Genomic DNA, 21874 nt, shown 5'->3' on the forward strand with positions numbered 1-21874 from the left:
CTAGTAATAAGAGAAATGCAAATCAAAACTACCCTAAGATCTTATCTCACCCCAATTAGAATGACGATTATCAAGAATATAAGCAACAATAGGTGTTGGCGAGGATGTGGGGATAAAGGTAAACTCATACGTTGCTGGTGGGGCTGCAAATTAGTGCAGCCACTCTGGAAAGCAGTGTGGAGATTCCTCAATGTTCATAGCTGCTCAATTCATAATAGCTAGATTGTGAAACCAACCTAGTTGCCCTTCAGTTGATAAATAGATAAAGAAACAGTGGTGTATATACACAATGGAATATTACTCAGCCACAAAGAAGAATAAAATTATGACATTTGCAGGCAAATGGATGAAATTGGAGAATATCATACTAAGTGAGATAAGCCAATCCCAAAACCAAAGGCCGCATGATCTCTGTGATAAGCGGATGATGATACATAATGGGGGGTGGGAGGGAGGCAAGAATGGAGGAAAGAAGGACTGTACAGAGGGAAAAGAGGGTTGGGAGAGGTGTGGGGGAAGAAAAAATAACAGAACGAGACAAATGTTACCCTATGTACATGTATGATTACACAAATGGTATGACTCTACTTCGTGTACATCCAGAGAAACAAGTTGTAGTTCATTTGTTTACAATTAATCAAAATGAATAAATTATTTAAAAAAAGAGTAACAATACATGCAAAGAGAAAAATATAAAACTCTAAAAATATATAGCAGAACTACAAAACATGCATATATCACAGTCCTCACCATACTGATGCACACAAAACACGCTGCTCTAAATATGGTGGAGAGTGATGCCAGAGAGATGCCAGAAAAATAAAAATAAAACAAATCTTGGTGGAAAATTGAACAACCATCTCTGTCAGCGTTTGAAAGTGTCTCAGTCCTGTGTCTGATTTCCCACAAAACTGCCTGGTCCAGACAGACCCAGGCAGACCCAGTCACTATCCCACAAATTTGGACCCCAGATGTCCCGGGTTGTTACACTAAAGTTTTGTCTAATTTTTTTTTTTTCATTTAATTTTTTGAAGAACTACTTCTTCATTTTATTGATATTTTGTACTGATCTTTTACTTTACATTTTGGGGGATTTAGTGCATTTTTATTTATTTACTTACTTGAGATGCAGTGATAAGTTGCTTATTTGGATCATTCTAATTTTTTACATCAACATTATAAACTTCTCTTTTAGAACTATTTTTTCAGGTTTTAGTAAGCTATCTCCTTTGCCATTTCATTTAAGAGATTTTTAAATTTCCATCTGGACTTTTCCCTTGATCCATTGCCTGTTAAAAGGAAGTTGTTTAATTTCCATGTATTTGTATTGTTTCCAAATTTTTTCTTGTTATTGATTTCTACTTTTTTGTGGTCAGGATAATACTCAACATGACTTAAGTTTTTAAAACCTTTCTGAGGATTGTTTTGTGGTCCATCATATAGTCTATTCTGAGAATGTTCCATGTATTGATAAGAAACGTGCATTTTGTAGGTGTTGAATGGAATGTTCTGTAGATGTCTTTCAGGTCTTTATCTTAGGATGAAATTTAACTCTGCTAATTCTTTGTTGATTTTGTCTTAGTAATCTTTCCATTGTCAGAGTGGAGTATTAAAGTCCCCAATTATTATTGCATTTAAATCTCTCTCTTTCTCTCTGGTCTGTTGCTACATATTTTATATATTTGGATGCTATGATATAGGGTGCATATATATTTAATATTAATCCCTATTGCTGAATTGACCCCTAAATCACTATACTGTGACCTTCCTCATCTCTTTCTACTGCTTTCTATTTAAGGTTGGTTTTACCTGATGTAAGTATGGCTACTCTTCTTTGTTTTTTGGAATCTGTTTTCATGGATATCTTCTTTTCTTTTTCTTTCTTTAAAGACACATTTATTCAGCATCATAATCAAACTATTACATTTAGCAATCAACATCATGGGTACAAAAAAAGTCTACATTAAAACCCTTGGTTGGAATAATTTACACTTTCCACAGAACAGAAACTAAAATAACCTCTTATACAATTAGTCACAACTATAGTCCTCAAGGTTTTTGTTCATACATGTGAGCATTGTCTAAACCATGTCTTTGTAGCAGCTAGGACCTGCCAGCACGGTACTTGGCTGAGTTTACAAGTCTGTTGTATGCTGTAGCTTCCCTATAACTTCTCTGGATCTCCTCTCCTGCTAAGCTTTGTTTCCTGCTACTTCTGTAGCTACTGCTGCTCCTGGATATGCCAGTTACCTTGGTTTCTTGATTTGGCAAACTACTGGCTTCCACCACCATAAGGTCAAGAACTTCTGCCACCAAAGTTTCTACCCTTCATGGATCCAAAATTTGATGACTGATTGTTGTAATTGCCAAAATCATTGTAGCTTGCACCACCTCCAGAACTGCTTCTGTCATTACCGAATCCATTGTCACCATCCTTGCTGCCACTATATCTACCACCCCCATGGCTGCCTCCAAAGCCACCATGACCACTGAAGTTTCCTCCACGATAAGAATGGTCATTTCCACCAAAACCAACTCCATGAACATCACCAGTTTCCAGAACCACTTTGACCTCTTTGGCTACATAAAGCACTAGCCATCTCTTCCTTTGACAGGGTTTTTTTTTTTACTTCACAGTTTTGGCCATTCTCAGTATGACATTTTGGAATGATAGTCTTATACACGGAGTTATGCTCATCAAAAGTTTCAAAAGCAAAGCTCCTCTTCTTTCCACTGCCTCGTTCAGTCATGAGTTCAGTAACTTTAATTTTCAGTAACTTTAATTTAATCTCATAGGTGATATTCTTAGTGTCTTCTTTAATGCTACCACCAAAGATCTTTTTCAGTTAAGTGTACCCCTGGTCTTTCACAAACTTCTTGAGAATTCTCTCTTTGGATCTACCACTCTTCCATCCACCTTGTGTGTTCTTGCATCCACAGCTTCATCCATTTCCTCCACAGAGGCATAAGTGATAAGACCAAAGCCCCCGGAGTGCTTACCACATAGTCTGTGAGTTTTCCCCATTGCAAAGAATGACTTCTCAGATTCTTATCAGTTACTTCAAAGCTCAGTCCTTTGATGAATATCTTCCACAGTGTTTTGGGCTCTTTAGGGAACTCCAATTTAGATATGATGGTAGTAGGAAAGGAGACAATTATACTATTTTCCTCCACTGAGTCCCTGGGCAGAGAGGAGTAAGCTGACAAGCTTATCACTGGATATCTTATTTCATTCCTTCTCCTTCTGTCCATATAGTTCCTTAAGGTCAAGTGAGTTTTCCTCTAAGTGACATATAGTTTTTTGTTTTATATCCATTCAGTTATTCTGTGTCTTTTAATTATAGATTTTGATACATTTACATTCAAGATAATTAGTGTTCAGATCTTACTATGGCCATTTTGCAACTTTTTTTCTAGGGGTTTAGCACTTCTTTCTCCCTCTGTTACAGTCTTTCTTTGTGGTTAACTGGTCTACTTTAGTAGTGTGTTTTGAGACCTTGCTTATTTTTGATTTATCTATTATAGATTTTTCTTCATAGCTACCATTAGACTTACAAAATATGTCTTTTCATTATATGGAACTATCTTAAAGTTATAGTTACTTAAGATAGTCACAAAGATAAGAACAGAAACAAAAAATAAGAGAAAATATGCTAGTAAGAAAACTCTACACTTGTATTCTATTCCTTCCCACATTTTGAATTTTTTACATTTCATTTTATATCTTTCTATATTACCTCTATTAATACATTAATATAGTTACAATTATTTTTAATTATTTGGTCTTCATACTAAAGATATGAATGGTTTGTATAGCATTCTTACTATAGTATAGCATTTTTAATATCCACATCATTACTTTCTTACCAGAAAGTTTTATGACTTCTCAAGTGTTTTTAAGAGTCAATAATGTCTTTTTTCAATTTGAAGAATTTCCAGTTTCCTTAAGCATTTCTTGTTGAACAGGTCGGTTGAAGATATTTTCTGTCAACTTTTGTCCGTATGTCTGTATCTTTATTTTTAAAGGATAACTTTGCTGGGTAACCTTGTTTGACAATTTTTTTTTTCTTTCAGCATTGAAAAATCTCCTTCCATTCCTTCCTGGCCTGTAAGGTTTCTGCTTAAAAGTCTGCTGTCAGGAAAATTGGAACACCTTTATGTATTATTTGTTTCTTTTCTCTTCCAGCCTTGGGAATCTTGTCTTCATCTTTGACCTTTGAGAGGTTGATTGTAAAATGCCCTGGGATAGACTTCATTGAGTTAATTCTGGTGACTTTTGAGCTCCTTCTACTGGATATTTGTATCCTTCTCTAGGTTTGCAAAGTTTTCTCTTATTTCTTTGAATAATCTTTCTACTGCTTTAGAATTCTCAAATCCTTCTTGAAACCAAATAATCCAAATATGTATTCTTTTAATATCACCTCAAACTTCCCATATACTTTCTCCATTTCTCTTCCTTCTTTTTCCCCCTCCCACCCTGCAGTTTCAAACAGCGTGTCTTCTAGCTTGCTATTTTTTTCTCGTTTTCTCTATTCTGCTTTTGATGCCTTTTATCATCTTCTTGATTTGCTGAGTATGTATTTCACCTCACGAATTTTTGTTAGTTTTTTAAAATTGCTTCCATCTCTTTGTTGTTTCTCTGTTAGATTATTGAAATGTTTCTCTATGTTTTCTTCAAGCTCACTGATTGCCCTTAAAACAAATATCTTAAATCTTATATCTGGGACTTTTCCTACACTAATTACTGTCTGTTCCTTTTCTGGGACCTTCTTTTGAGTATCAGGTGAGGTTATGTTTTCCTGAAATCTCTTGAAGCTCATTGTTGTCTGACATCATCTGGGCATCATCAGTTTTGCTAATCTGGCCTTATATATTCCTGTATTTCCCAAAATTCTAACCCAGCTGCCTGTTTTCTCTGAGCCTTTAGTCATGTCCACTGTTTCATCACTGGATGGCACCTAGGTTCAGATTTGCTGGGAGTCTGCTGTTGGCATGCTTTTCCTAGTTTAGCACTAGAGAGAAATTCAAGTCAAGGTTTGTCCCATATACATGGTATGTTTTACAGAAAAACAAGGAGTATTCCTACAAAAAGGAATCTATATCCATAAGCCTGTCCCTGGGGCCAGCGTAGGCCCGCATGCCTCCTCTACAATTACTATCCTGGAGTCACTCACAGTGGAATTATGCCCTAGCAGAACTCTGTGATTGGACCTGCCCCAGGCTTCTATGCCACACCTACAAGTCACCAATGTTACAAAGCTATGTCCTAGTTTGAGCCCACAGACCATGAAGACCGACACAACTCTGAAGCAGGACCAAGGCCCACACACCTATGTGCTGCTGATTACTCATGGTCCAAGATGGCTTCAGCCAGCCACAGATGATGCTATCTGGAATAGAAGTCTGATAGACTATGGTCTTCCCCTGGCACTGAAACCATTTTCAAAAACATGTTGTCAGGCAAACCTGGGGGTGGGGTCTGTTAGGATCTGTCCAGTGGTACATTTCAGTAGCACATCATTAAGTTTCAGAACAAAGTCTTGTGCTAACTACCTTGTGGGCTTTTATCACACTTTGTTGCTTAAGGTTGAGGTAGTGGTGAAGGCAATCCCTTGGTTGCCTAGGTTGAAACTAAACTGGTTTGCACCTGAGACTCTCAGATGCAAGGACCTAAACAGTCTCAGGAATATATCAAAGTCCACACCACAGATAATGGTGATGAAAACTGAAACATGGGTTCATCCCTTTAGGGCATAGGTTTCTGTCCGGTGTCCCAGCAGTTCTAGAGTCCAGGCTGGTAGCACCAACCTAGTGATAGCTGTGCTGCCTAGAGGGTGAGGGATGAGTAGTCCTTGGTCATCAAGGCTGATGCTAAGCTAGGACGTAACTGAGTCTCATAATCACACAATCTTGGGACCAGGGTAAATGGGCCGGAGCTCACTCCAAGGGTGGAACTAATTCAGATTGAAAATGGGATCTGTCCCACTTGCACACAGATCTCCACCTGATGCCAGCCTTCTCTAAAGCTCCATCTGTGACCTCTGGATGATATATCAAGACTTCAGTTTCTGTTGAGCGCGGGATCTTACCGTGGCACTGGGTTCTGAGACAAAGCTTTGTGCTAGCTTTCCTGCCCTGAAACCCTGGCGGGGTGATATCTTGCTTCCAGTTCTACTGCCCAAGGTTGAAGAATAGGTGGAGGTTGCAGTCTGCCAGCTGACCTAATATAGTTCCAGTGTTTTGGGCTCCAGGAGTTGGCCTGGGGTAAGGTTCGTGGGGCTTTGCCTAGCACTGGGATTCAAGACAGCAGGCCTAATGCTGTGTCTCAGATCAAATGGCTGCCTCCTGCAAGTGGAATAAGAATGTCTGACCATGCTGGGAAACTTGGGGTTGGGGAAGAAGTGAAGCAGGCAACTCTTTCCTTCTTCTTCCTTCACTATGTCTTTTTGTTCATTACACAAAAAGCAGGTAATATGACTCCTCACCTAATTTCCTTAGTTCTTGTGGATCTTAGCTCCTATGTTTGTAATATTATATAGTCACTTTTGCTCTATTTGGATTAATAGTTGCTTATTTTAACTTTTTCCTTAACTTATGACCTTCTATTTAAAGTATATTTTTTGTAAACACAACAGACTTGATTTTAAAATATCCAGCTTTATAATCTTAGTTTTGATGGAAAATTAATTTATAAAAAAGTTTATTATTTATGAAATGCTATCTTATATATTTTTCAATTTAACTTTATATCCGGTTCCCATTTTGGTTTGTTCTTGGTTTTTTGGTAACCAAATTCAATATTCATTTGCCATTTTCTGTCTATATATATATACAGTTATATATATATATATATAACTGTTAGTCATATATTCCTTACTATTTTTGTTATTATTCTATGTATTATTTTATTTATCCTATTACCAGTTTCCTGATATTCCTGCGACTTTTGAACCCTTATACTCCATTTATATTCCCATTATATATTGTTGCTTGTACCTAGGTTTTCTTTATTTTAAATTTTGAAAGACATCAAGATTTTTTTTTATTGTACACAAATGGGATACATACTGTTTCTCTGTTCGTACACGAAATAAAGGCATACCATTTGTGTAATCATACTTTTACATAGGATAATAGTGTTTTATTCATTCTGTTATTTTTTCCTCCCCCCCACCCTTCCCATCCCTCTTTTCCCTCTGCATAGTTACTATTTCCTCCATTCTTACCTCCTTCCCACCCCCCACTGTGTGTCATCATCCACTGATCAGGGAGATCATTTGTTCTCTGGATTTTTGAGATTGGCTTACCTCACTTATCATGATATTCTCCAATTTCATCCATTTGCCTGCAAATGCCATAATTTTATTATTCTTTATGGCTGGGTAATATTCCATTGTATAAAAATACCACAGTTTCTTTATCCATTCATCAATTGAAGGGCATCTAGGTTGGTTCCACAATCTGGCTATTGTGAATTGAGCAGCTATGAACATTGATGTGGCTGTATCTCTGTAGTATGCTGATTTCAAGTCCTTTAGGTATAGGCTGAGGAGTGGGATAGCTGGGTTAAATAGTGGTTCCATTCCTAGTTTTCTAAGGAATCTCCACACTCCTTTCCCAAGTGGCTGCACTAATTTGCAGCCCCACCAGCAATGTATGAGTGTACCTTTTTCCCCACATCCTTGCCAACACCTGTTGTCGCTTGTATTCTTGATAATCGCCATTCTAATTGGGGTGAGATGGAATCTTAGGGTGGTTTTGATGTGCATTTCTCTTATTACTAGAGATGTTGAACATTTTTTCATATAACTGTTGATTGCTTGTACATCTTCTTCTGTGAAGTATCTGTTCATTTCCTTAGCCCATTTGTTGATTGGATTATTTGTATTCTTGGTGTAGAGTTTTTTGAGTTCTTTATATATTCTGGAAATTAGTGCTCTATCTGAAGTATGATTGGCAAAGATATTCTCCCACTCTGTAGGCTCTCTCTTCACATTACTCATAGTTTCCTTTGCTGAGAGAAACCTTTTGAGTTTGAATCTATCCCAGTTGTTGATTCTTGCTTTTATTTCTTGTGCTATGGAAGTCCTGTTAAGGAAGTCTGATCCTAAGCCAACATGTTGAAGATTTGGACCTACTTTTTCTTCTATAAGATGAAGGGTCTCTGGTCTGATTCTGAGGTCCTTGATCCATTGAGTTGAGTTTTGTGCAGAGTAAGATATAGGGGTTTAATTTCATTCTGTTGCATATGGATTTCCAGTTATCCCAGGACCATTTGTTGAAGAGTCTATCGTTTCTCCATTGCATATTTTTGGCCCCTTTGTCTAGGATGAGAAAATTGTATTTATTTGGGTTTGAGTCCATGTCCTCTATGCTGTACCATTGATCTACCTTTCTATTTTGGCACCAAACCATGCCGTTTTTGTCACTATTGCTTTGTAGTAGAGTTGAAGATCTGGTATTGCAATACCCCCTGTTTTGTTCTTCCTGCTAAGGATTGCTTTAGCTATTCTGGGTTTCTTATTCTTCTAGATAAATTTCATGATTGCTTGCTCTATTTCTGTAAGGTACATCATTGAGGTTTTAAATGGAATTGCATTGAATCTGTATAGCACTTTAGGTAGTATGGCCATTTTGACAATATTAATTCTGCCTATCCAAGAACATGGGTGATCTTTCCATCTTCTAAGGTGTTCTTTAATTTCTTTCTTTAGTGTTCTGTAGTTCTCATTGTAGAGGTCTTTCACCTCTTTTGTGAGATTGATTCCCAAGTATTTTATTTTTTTCAAGGCTATTGTGAATGGGGTATTTTTCCTAATTATTCTTTCCAAAGATAGATCACTTTTGTATAAAAATGCATTAGATTTATGAGCATTGATCTTATATCCTGCTACTTTAGTGAATTCACTTATGAGTTCTAAAAGTTTTCTGGTGGAATTTCCTGGTTCCTGTAAGTATATAATCATGTTACCAGCAAATAGGGATAGTTTGAGTTCTTCTTTTCCTATTCATATCCCTTTAATTTCTTTGGTTTGTCTAACTGCTCTGGCTAGAGTTCCGAGGACAATGTTGAATAGAAATGGTGAAAGGGGACATCCCTGCCTTGTTCCAGTTTTTAGGGGGAATGCTTTCAGTTTTCCACCATTTAGAATGATATTAGCCATGGGCTTAGCATAGATGGCCTTTACAATGTTAAGGAATGTTCCCATTATCCCTATTTTTTCTAGTGTTTTGAGCATGAAGGGATGCTGTATTTTATCAAATGGTTTTTCGGCATCTTTCGAAATAATTATGTGATTCTTAACTTTAAGTCTATTGATATGGTGAATGACATTTATTGATTTCCGGGTGTTGAACCATCCTTGCATCCCTGGGATGAAACCCACTTGATCATGGTGCACTATCTTTTTAATATGTTTTTGTATGCGATTTGCTAAAATTTTGTTGAGAATTTTTGCGTCGATGTTCATTAAAGATATTGGTCTGAAATTTTCTTTCCTTGAAGTGTCTCTGTCTGGTTTAGGTATCAGGGTGATATTGGCTTCATAGAATGAGTTAGGGAGGGTTCCCTCCTCTTCTATTTCATGGAATACTTTGAGGAGTACTGGAATGAGCTCTTCTTTAAAGGTTTTGTAGAACTCGGCTGAGAACCCATCTGGTCCTGGACTTTTCATTATTGGTAGGCTTTTGATGACTTCTTCTATTTCATTACTTGAAATTGGTTTATTTAAGTTGTGTATGTCCTCCTCGTTCAGTTTAGTTAATTCACATGTCTCTAGAAACCTGTTGATGTCTTCAAAATTTTCTGTTTTGTTGGAGTATAGATTTTCAAAATAGTTCTAATTATGTTTTGTATTTCAATCATGTCTGTTGTGATATTTTTCTCATTCATTCCGAATTTTAGTAATTTGGATTCTCTCTCTTGTTCTCTTTGTTACTGTGGTTAAGGGTTTATCATCTTTGTTTATTTTTTCAAAGGACCAACATTCCATTGTTTCCAACCTTTATTATTGTTTTTGTTGCCATTCACTATACACTTCGTTGTTACCACTTTCTTTCTTTCTTTTTTTTTCTCTAAGTACTTTACGGTTTCCCCTTCTTAAATTTTCAGCAATTTTGAGATGTGGTTTGGTTTTTTTTTTTTTTTTTTTTTTTTTTTGGTTTAATATTTGTTTTATCCTGCTTATTGCAGACTTCTCATTTTCAATAGACTGTTTTTTGAATATTGTAAAGTTCACCAAAAAATCAAGTGGATGGTACAGAAATCTCCCAGTACTCTCTGACCTCATTCCTTTCATCTTCCTCATATGAATATCCTCCATCAGAATGATACATTTATTAGAATTACTGAACCTATATTGACACATTATCACCCAAAGTCCAGTTTACATTGGTATTCATTTTTGGAATTGCATATTCTAAGGGTTTAGACAAATTCATGATGGCATGTATCCACCACGATATTATCATAAAAATTCTAAAGGTTTTCTGGACCCCACCTATTCTTCTCTCTCTCTCTCTCTCTCTTTCTACTAAGCCCTGGAAACCACTGATCTTTTTATTGTTACTATAGCTTTGCCCTTTTCAAAATGTCATGTAGTTGAAATTATACAATATGTTATCTTTTAGATTAGGTTCTGCCACCTAATAGTGTACATTTAAATTTACTCCAGGCATTTTAATGGTTTTATGACTCATTTCATTTTACCAGTAAATGATATTGCTTTGGATAGATATACTAGTTTATTTGTCCATTCACCTTTTCATAGTTTGGTCAGTTATGCAGAAAGCTCCTATGAATTTTCATGTGCAATTTGTTATTATTATATTATTATTGTATTTATTTTTAATTTTTGCCGTGCTGAGGATTGAACCCAGGTCCTCATATATATTATGTAAGCACTATACTGCTGGGTCACATCATTATACACATGTGCAGATTTTACTGTGAACTTAAATTTTCAGCTGCTTGAATACATTCAAAGAGGGTGATTACTGACTCACACAAAAACTACATTTAGTTCATTACGAAACAGCTATCCTATCTTCCAAAGTGGTGAATGATCTTCATCAAACTTGGGACTGTTATCTGTCACACTCCACATAGAAATTCCACTCTGCTGTTTGGAGGGAGATTTGGGGTTTAATGATTTAAAATATCACTCCATGCAGTTTTAGAAAATGGAAATTTTCTTGAGGGGGGAAATTGCAAATTTCTTTCTCCAGTCTTGTGTGACCCCTAATGGCTTCAATTTTGGATGTACAGCAAAATCTTGCTCTCCATCCCACCACCCCTCACCATTTCTTCCTGGATTGTCCTCTTCCTGTATGAAATCCAGCTTCTCCACCTCTAGTTTTTCTGAAAATCAACAACCAACATCAGGAAAATCCATCTGTAGGTATTTTTCTCACCTTTGAGTTTCTTCATTTTCAGGACTCACAAACTTCCAGTCTTTTTTTTTTTTTTTTTTTTTTTTTTTTTTTTTTTCTTATACGTTTCAGATGCCTTTAAAGATATTTTCAATTTTTTCTGGGCTTAATTGTTCTCAACAGAAATATTTACTTGCTCTGAATGACTCTGCATTATATATTATTAGCTTTGTTAGGCGATGAGTGAATGCATTTAGTTCTGAAATATTCATATTTTCTTTTGTAGTTTCTTTTGTTTGATCAGTAAGTTATTTAGAAGTGTTTTAAATTATTCATGTATTGGGAGAAATTGGAAGAGTAACTGTCTCAATGTTACTATGAAGTGGATAGGAAATACTACCTTTATGATGTTATTCTTTGAGTATGTGCCAAATGTTCAGTTGCATTGTCTTCTTTAGAAAGAGTTGGTGCATGTTTGAAAATGATATGTATCTTCAATTGTTAGATATAAAGTGAGTGTGTGTTCATTGCATGTTTGTGTGAATTAGATTAAACATCTAATCGTTAGATACCATGTTTCTTTGTATTTTTATATTCATCTGCTTACTCTATCAATTGTTGAAAGATCCTAATATTCATACTAGTTTAGAATGGTCTATTTTAATTTTGTCAGGAATTTGGGACTAAACTCTTACATATCCATATTAAATATTGTTAAATGCTTCTGGTGATTGAATAAAGATTCCCTCTGTGCATAATAATTTTCGTTATAGTATATTTTGTATGATATTAGTATTGTGACACCAGCTACTTGTGAGATTATTTTATTTGGTGATTCTTTTCCACTTTGCTATTGAATATTTTTCTCATTCTATTTTACATGTGTATTTTATAGCCATATATAGAGGGAACAATTCAATCCAACCATTGTTTCTCTAAGCAAATTTAATACATTTATTTACCTTAATTTGAATACTAATGTATCTTACTTTCTTTTCTGCTTTCATCTTAGCAGATTTTTTTCTCTTAATTAAGTCCCTGTTTTTTTTCATCTATTGCAATGATTGAGTTTTTTAAAATCTTCTTTTAATTTTTATTCCTTTGCTAGTAGGTATAATCCCACATCTTAGCAATTACACATTTTTAAAACTCATTTTCTTCAATGAATATAGTTTCATCTTATCTATTTCTATCCTAGGTCCTAAAAGTAATATAACTTTTTGGATCTATTCATTTTTTGTCTAATTTTATGACATTGCATGGGCAACATTTGCTTCATCATTTTATAAATCTCATACACCTCCAAACTTAGACATTATTATTACTATCACAGTTATTTTATTATGAATGTTTACTAAGATTTTTCACATGGGATTTCTTATATAAACTCCTTGTTTTTATGTTCAGTTTCTTTCTGTAGAACTTCTTTTACTTGTCCTTCAGGGAGGGTAGTTTTTTTTTTTTTTTTTTGCAGACTGCATTTTGATTCATTGTGCACAAATGGAGTACAATTTTCTGATTCTATGGATGTACACTATGTAGATTCACACCATTCGTGTAATCATACATGTACATAGGGTAATCGTGTCTGTCTCATTTCACCATCTTTCATACCCCCGCACCTCGCCCCTTTCATTTCCCTCTACATAATCCAAAGTTCCTCCATTCTTCTTACTTCTTACCTTCCCATCCCCATTATGTATCATCAACCACTTATCAGGGAAAACATTCAGCCTTTATTTTTTGGGGGGATTGGCTTATTTCACTTAGCCTGATATTTTCCAGTTCCATCCATTTATCTGCAAATGCCATAATTTTATTCTTCTTTATGGCTGAATAATATTCCATTGTGTATATATACCACAGTTTCTTTATCCATTCATCTGTTGAAGGGCATCTAGGGTATTTTTAAGGTCAGTGCATATTGTTGCATATGAATTTAAATTTTCATCTATAAATTTGTGTCTTTACTTCTACATTATGTATTATATCACATATAATACATTATGTTCTATATATGTACTATAGTATAGTTTATATATGTATGTAGTATGCAAGTACATTATAACTATATACATTACATACATATGTATTTGAATGGTTTATATGCCAGTAAACATTTATATTCTAAAAAAATGAGCTAATTGTACCATTTTTTTCATATGAAACATCATGAATAAGAGGTTTCCTTCTAATTTACAAAATGATGCATTTGGGTTGTAGTGGCCCAATGCATTTAGGTTTCAAGCTCTTCATCATTATGGTAAAATATCTTTATTAATTTATTTTGTATCCATGACCTCTCTCGCAGTGAACCATTTCTTTACTTGGTTTGCAATTTTGCTTGTGAGCTCTCTTCAGTGGAATCTTTTTTCCCTTTGGTAATTTCACACTTGCTGAGATGATCAAGTGTCTTGCCATGTTGTATTTCATTTGATTTTACTGGTCTAACTTGGATTTACACAGCCTAGGACAAATTTTTACATTATATTTGTTATGGTTTGGATCCAAAATGGCCCCTACTACCACTCCTCCACTCCCCCAAATCCTCATGTATTAGAAAATGCAGCAAAATTCACAGATAAAATGATTGGATCCTAATGGCTATAATTCAATCAGTGGATTAATTCATCTGATGGATTAATAATTTGAATGAACTGCTTGTATGTTAATTGTAGCAAAATAGGATATTGCTAGAGAAAGTAGGTCACTGGGGGTATGGCCTTGGAGACTATGTCTGTCCTGGCCTTCTTTTTCTCTGTCTCTGCTTCCCTGCTGCCATGAGCTGAACTGATTTCCTCTACTGTGCCCTTCTGCATTGACATTTACCTCCTCTTAGGCCCAGAGCAATGAAGTTGACTGACCATGGTCTGAGACCTCTAAAACCTTGAACCAAAATAAACTTTTCCTCCTGTAAGATTTTCAGATATTTTGATCACAAAGTAATGAAAGACTAACTAACACTATATTCATGACTTTGCATTCTTTACACTTCACACTTATCATACTTGTGGTAGTTTGAAGTTTTGATTTCCTAATAGAGTGTGTTGTTCTATCATACTCAGAAGGGTTTTTTTTTCTTTGTTTTTTTTTGTTTTGTTTTGTTTTTTGATTTCCAAGTTACCTTGCTGCTTTCCTCTATTGGCACGTCTTAAAGTTACTTTAAGGGATGCTTGAAGGTTATGAACAGCAGCAATGCCAGGCTTTCTGATTTGTGCATGAATCTCAATCCCTACTCAAGAGTATTTATACCTGCAGACATTTAGAAACCACACCCCTTTCTAATAAAACCTATACCTTATTTGATACCCAGGCTGTAGCAACTTCAACTTATGATTTTATCTCTCCAGGTTTAAAATGTTCCTTCTTGTACTTGGGAATTCTTTCTTCACACTTCACTTTACATATAAAACTTTTTAATGAAAGGGAACTGTGTCTACCATGATACTGAAACTCAAACAACATGTCTATACATTATTCTACTATGTTTGATCATAGATATTTATTGTATAGTTTACATTTTATTTTACTCTTTTGAAAGAAGTCATTTTTTCTCAGTATTTATAAAAACCAGTTAATAATATTGTAGATTACTTAAATATTTAAGAGAATCTGGAAGACTATTTTTTAAAATCTACATTTATAACTATACTTATATCAAACTATTTATATAATTGTACTTTTATATTCATAGATCATTATCTTGTCTTTTAATTAATCAGGTAGATAATTAGCCAACTTGTAAGCCCAATTATTGTTTTTAAAATATGTTCAAGTGAATATAATCATGCAAATGGATTTCATATTATCTGGGTATTATCATTATATCATTTCAAAATTTTTGTTTATAATTAGTGGATGAAGTACATTTTTATTCTTCAAAATTACATTTCAGGCATGCATTGAATCACAGTTTATTAATCTTCATTTCATGGAATACACAATTCCTTTAACACAGTCACTACTGAGGACATGCTAAATGTAGGGTTGATGCAGAGATAGACTACATGGCTTGCACATTTAGAGAAACTGAGTCACCAGCCCATGAGAGATACTGACTCTTATCATCTCCTTTCCCTTCTCCAAGCTCAGTCCTTTGATTAGGAGCTCTCATCCCACCCCTCACCTTCTGTGGCCTTTCTGCATTTAACTTTTACCATTATTTCCCTCTCTGAAACCTTTTGTTATTTGTATTTTCTAGAATCTCTTTTTTACTCCCACATATCTTTTTATCGTAATGATCACATTTGGAAAAGTACATTGTGTGGCTCACACTCTTAAAGGTATGCTTAGCAAGTTTGTACTTATCTGCTTGTTAGATATCACAAATTTTATTTCATCAGGTTGCAAGTAATTATAGAAGTGATAGGCAAATAACTTACCTCAAGGGATAGAGTCATAGAATAAATAACTTACCTATAACATTATCAGAATTTATTTTTTCTTTTTGGTACTTTGAATTGAACTCAGGGATGCTTAACCACAGAACCACATCCCCAACCCTTTTTTGTATTTTATTTAGAGACAGTTTGCTGAGTTGCTTAGGGCTTCTCTAAGTTGCTGGCATTGAACTCGAAATCTGCCTGCCTCAGCCTCCTGAGCCACTGGGATTACAGGTGTATGCCTCAGCGCCCAGCCTTTATTAAGATTTTGTACTAGGATAGTGAGGATTTTGAATTCAGGTAGTGTAGCTCGTAGTTAAAAACAGCAGTTAAGTAAGGAGAAGACTTACTTTTAATTTCTTTTAAATATAATTACTAACATATTAGTTGTGCAAATTGACAGTCTTCCTGTGGCATTTGCATGCATGCATATATTACACTTTGCTCATGTCCACCCTTCCTTTTCTTAGCCTCTCTCCCTCACCCCTCCTTTCCTCTCCCAATCTCTAACAGTCTCTCCTCTACTTCCAGATCATTTAATGTTTTTTTTTTTAAGTTCGCACATGAAAGAAAACATGTGGTGCTTGTCTTTTTGTGTCTTGTTTTGCTGAACATTATGTTTTCCACTCAATTCATCTTCATACAAATGATAGGGTTTCATTTTTCTTTATGACTAATAACAGTCCATTGTGTGTATGTATATATACACACACAGTATATGTAATACAGACCACATATACCTGTATATATATGTATATATATATGACATATTTTCTTTTTCCATACATCTTTTGATGAATATCTAGTATGAATAGTGCCATAATAAATGTGGATATGCAGGTTTCTTTCTTGTGTACTGATTTCATTTCCTTCTGATATATACCCAGGAATGAAGTTGGAGCACAGGGCAGATCACTTGTATTTTTTTGAGGACCCTCCATGCTGTTTTGCATAGCAGATGTACTAATTTGTATTCCCATCTGTGGTGTGTAATAGTTCCTTCTTTTCCACAACCTCCAGCATTTGTTATTATTTTTTATAATGGCCTTTCTGATTTGTGATGAGAATGAATCTGTATGGTTTTGATTTTCATTTCCCTGATGGCTGGAGATTTTGAGTATTTCTGCATGTATCAGCCATTAGCACTTGCTCTTTTGGCTTACTTTTTTATGTTATATTCACCTGATCAGATCTGAACTCTGATTTCCCCATTAGTTCCTTATTGTAAAATGCATCCTGTAGGGTTTCAGGAGCCTGATCATCTTGATGGCATGCATCATGCCATGTTCTAGGATGCTTTTATTTGTTTTCAGACAAGAGATTCTGTTGACTTCTGGTACATGACTTGATTCAATTTAGATGAGAAATTAGAAAGTTGTTTCTGTTTGCTTTACTTTTCAAGAACTCTTTATATTAAGAACTCTTTGAAATGGGTCTGTATTACATCTATCTTTAATAACAGCTGTGTTAAATCCTTTCCCCTTCTAACCCCTATCCCTTATTATAATAAGAAACATGTGGGTTCTTGAAAGGAACTGAAAAGCATAGGCTTTTAAACAGAATAATGCAAGTCATTTGAATTAGTCATGGTTACAATTACTCTCCATAACTTTCAAGGCAAAGAAAAACTCCTTGATCTGCCAAATGTAAGAACCATGAAATTCAAATTTATCAGTCTTAGTTGAGGATTCTGCCTTTTACACTTAATTAAAAGAATAACAGGGGAAGGTCAGTTTTGGTATTTAGACCATACCCTGGTCTGTACTTAGAAGAACCTCTAATCATTAATCGAATCTCATAGACACATCTTTAATTTTCTCATTATAAAATTATCATAAACAAATGAATTTAAAAAGTGGCAAAAAGAAAAAAAATTGTCCATAATATTACCACATAATGTGATTTCTGTTAGCACATTGATATACATAGTTGGTTTGTTCTCTGATGAACATGTGGTGGTAAGGCTTTTAAATATATAGTTGTAACCATGTCTCAATGCAAATATGTAATCTTTCGAATGTTATATTATTATGTATGCATTTACATTTTATAGTATTAAATATGTCTTGATATTGTACACCAAAATATTTCTCACCTTTTTTAACATAACCACATGATAGTCATTGGTTTTTTATAAGCTGGTGGTCATAGGTTTCTATAAACTAGGGCCCCTAGAGAGGTCATTGTTCATTCTTTGTCTTCCTGTATATCACAGGACTGATGCAAGAAAAAAACAGTAGTGGTGAACTTGTCACATTTCTCTTTCTCTCTGCTTCAAATTCTCTCCCACCCTTGCATATGAACTCTTTATTTAAAGCCAAAGCACTTGACTTTAACAATTTTCTAGATGTAATTGATTGATTGTGATGCTTTCCTTGCCCATATTTTCTATATATGTTGTCTATATTTCCCACTTTTTTGATTTTGATCACATCAATTTCTTGTTCACTTATTCAGTCCACCCAATACTCACTAATTCTTTGGCATCCATCTAGATGATCATTACCGCTACCCACTTTTCCTCTCATTATATCTGGTTATGTCACAGAATGTCTCTGAAATCTAAATCCCTAAATTCCACTCTCTGACCACAGTTGCCAGTAATTTTTTGTGAAGTGTCTGCTCTTTTTCTTCATCGATGATTCTAGTTTCCCTATTACTTTATTCTGTTCTCCAAATTTTCGAGTATCCTCTGCCATACTTCTTTACTTATCCCCTACAGGGACATGTTCTGTACCTTCTTTTACTCTCAGATTTACTGTCAACTTGTGCCTTTGGTTCTTCCTTTGATCTGCAAAACATCAACCCAAACTGAATCCCATTGTTACTCCTCTGTTTCAACCATTAGGTTGGATGTCAGTCACCTGGACGTGTTAGTGCTAGTCCAGACACCTGCTTTCCATTCTGAAGCAACATTTAAATAAATAAATAAAGTCTTCCCAGAGAGCCTAATCAGCTCTCTTGAATTTTCTCTCAGTGGCTATCTACACCTTTTGGTTCCTCTCCAAAATATACCACATGACTCCCATATACCTTTGATGCTTTTTCACGTTTCCTCCTTTTTCACTTAGATCTGCAAGAACATCAGGAAGTAAATTTCCTTAAGTTAAAAAAGTATATCTAATGAAAATCCTACAGCAAATATCATAAGCCACTATGAAACGGTAATCATTCCGATTAAAGTCTGAACGAAAAATAAGCTCAATTGCTCTCCATATATTTCAATATTATACTGGAAAAATTCTAGTCAGTGTGGTAAGAATAGAAATATATACAGAAGATAAGAATTGTAAATAAGAAGCAATATTATTTTTATGTGGGGAAAACTATATTTTAAGATACACAGAAGCCCCATGTGTTGGTACTTGCCTATAATCCCAGCAGCTCAGGAAACTGAGGAAGGAGGATTGCAAGTTCCAAGTCAGCCTCAGCAACTTAGTGAGGACCTTTAGCAAGTTAGTAAGGCCCTGTCTCAAAATTAAAAAATAAAAGGATTAGGGATGTGGTTCAGTGGTTAAGTGCCCCTGAGTTCAAACTCTGGTATCAAATAATAATAATAATACACAAGAGAAGAAATGTAAAACTTAAAACTTATTAAAGTGCCTATATTTTATTTATACTGATCTTTGGGTCAAATACACACTAAACTGAGTTAAAATATACACTAATTGAGTTTTAAGTATGAACAAGGTGATAGGACAATTTTGTGATGAAACAAGTGACAAAATATGTGGGAATCCTGCAGGAAATTTTGTACCAAACAATGGTCAAAAACATGCTAATTATAGTGAAGTTTATTTATTATTTTGAGTGGGCATTTCATCTCAAATGATTATTTTTTATTTTCATATGCGGAAGAAAATGTTAATGTCCTCTTAAGAGGAGAAATTTCTTTCATCCTCCCTCTCCGATAAATTAAACCAAAAGGACTAATATCTTGGTAAAATTTATATCTTAGAGAATATTTCATTATCATTACTCTACCCAGAGATATTTTATTAAAATGGATACTTTCAAATGAATATTTTTTAATTATTCAGATAGCATATCCAGTTCTTATCCGGGTTAATTAAAGTTCTATTCCATAAAATACAATTCCAAAATTTCATTAATTCAAACTGTAAATGTATGTTTAAGACTGACTTATGTATAGTTTATTTTTGTATTTATTTGAAATTAAAATCAACATAAGAATTGAAAAATACTTAGCATACTCATTACTGTTTTTGTCAGTTTTAGCATTGCTATGACCAAAATATCCGTAAGAACAACTTAGATGAGGAAAAGTTTATCTGAGCTCATGGTTTCAGAGATCTCAATATCTCAGACCACAGACTCCATTGCTCTGGGCCCAAGGTGAGGCAGCACGTCATGGCAGAAGGGCCCGGTGGGGGAAAGCTGGTTCTCTCATGATTGGGAGATGGGGGAAGGAAGAAAGTATAGAAAGGGAGAGAAGGAAGAAGGAAGGGGACCACAAAGTTCACTCTTCCTGGGAATGACCAGTGATCCATCTCCTACAGCCATGCTCCACCTGTCTATAATTATCACCCAGTGATTCTAACTAGTACATACTAAGTTACAACTCTCAAATCCAATAAGTTTACCTCTGAATATTCCTGCATTAACTGGAGTTTGCCAGGGATACCTTATATCCAAACCATAGCGATTACTTTTTATTTATATTTTCTATGTTGTTACTGTTCATTTGTGTTACGATAAAAAGTAATACTTATAAGATATATTGTTATAGTATATACTTGAAGAATTGGGTAAAAGATAAATAAGTTCATTTGAAATATGAAACTGAAAGAATATTTATAGTTTATTGATTGACATACATTTTTCCTTAAAATTACATTTATAAGGGTTGATTTTATAGTATCATATTGATATATTTGAGTGAAAACAACTATCATTGTTATTCCTGCTACTAGTACTTCGTATGCAGTTTTCAATGTAAATCAGAAATATGATAATGAATGTCGATTTCTTTTAGGTATAGCTTACTTGAATGGAATGTGCAGTGAAAAGAGAAAGTGTATCATTGCTGAAGACAATGGTCTGAATCTTGCATTTACGATTGCTCATGAAATGGGTCACAAGTAAGTAAAAATCAGCCCTATATTACATAGTTTAGCATATAAGGTTGTAATTTCAGTTATCAAATTAGATGCATGTATTTGGATATTTCTTTGGAATTCAAGTTATTTTAAGACTAAGGAAAGAAAGAAAAGTGGAGAAAATTATATAAATTCAAAGAGCGTCTTTTGAAAATTAGAACATTCCTGACACTTATTTACAAAATCTTATTAAAATTCTCAAGAAAATCATTACACTGTGCATGATCGATTTCGCTACACATTTCCAAATAATGCAAGTATTGCAATAATGATGAAAGTGCAAAACTACATATTTTTTTGCACAAGTGCAAATATTCCTAACCTAAAATAGCATCTATGTTTATTACTACCAGGCACAGACTAAAAGAATTAACCTGCAGGATTTAGGGATAATGGACTTAGAAAGTAATTAAATTAGACACATAATCATGTTATTAACATTAATGATGCTTGCATAGAGTTCTAAGCACTTTATATAGAGTAGTTCATTTAGTACCAAAAACAAGGTTGTTGCTGTCAGTTTTATTTTTACTGATAATAATGGCAATAATGACTAAAAATAGCAATACTTCAGTAGCACTTACACATTTCTGAGTTCTCATCATAATTCTGTTATTTAGTGTCATTAGTGTACCCACTTTATTTATTTATTTATTTTTGCAGTGCTGGGGATTGAACCCAGGGCCTGTGCTTGTGAGGCAAGTACTCTACCAACTGAGCTATCTCCCCAGTCCCATAGTGCACCCACTTTAAAGGAAAGAAAACAGAAGTATAAAGAAGTTCATTTACCCTCCCCAAATTATAAAAATGGCACTTTGTTGGAGCAAGGATTTGAATTCAAGTTGCAACTCAGGTCACACTTTTCTGAATTTCAATATTAATTAAATTAATTCTACCTTTGAGCCTTAGGTGTTTCATCAGTAAATTAGGAACAATACTCTTGTTATGGACTTACTTTGGGATTAACATGGCATAAAAATTGTGTGTATATTTTCAGGAAAT

The 21874-nt window shown here is 34.6% G+C and overlaps 1 protein-coding gene across 3 annotated transcripts in view; it reads left to right on the forward strand.

Annotated features, from left to right (window-relative positions):
* Positions 1-21874, forward strand: part of ADAMTS19 (ADAM metallopeptidase with thrombospondin type 1 motif 19) — a 303272-nt gene that overhangs the window by 145350 nt on the left and 136048 nt on the right. For all 3 annotated transcript variants that reach the window (XM_079145927.1, XM_079145925.1, XM_079145926.1), the window contains one exon: positions 20749-20854. In XM_079145927.1, the coding sequence (XP_079002053.1) occupies positions 20749-20854 (106 nt within the window). The remainder of the gene's footprint in view (positions 1-20748; positions 20855-21874) is intronic.

This window comes from Sciurus vulgaris (assembly GCF_902686455.1).
Source record: "Sciurus vulgaris genome assembly, chromosome: 6".
Lineage (NCBI taxonomy): Eukaryota > Metazoa > Chordata > Mammalia > Rodentia > Sciuridae > Sciurus > Sciurus vulgaris.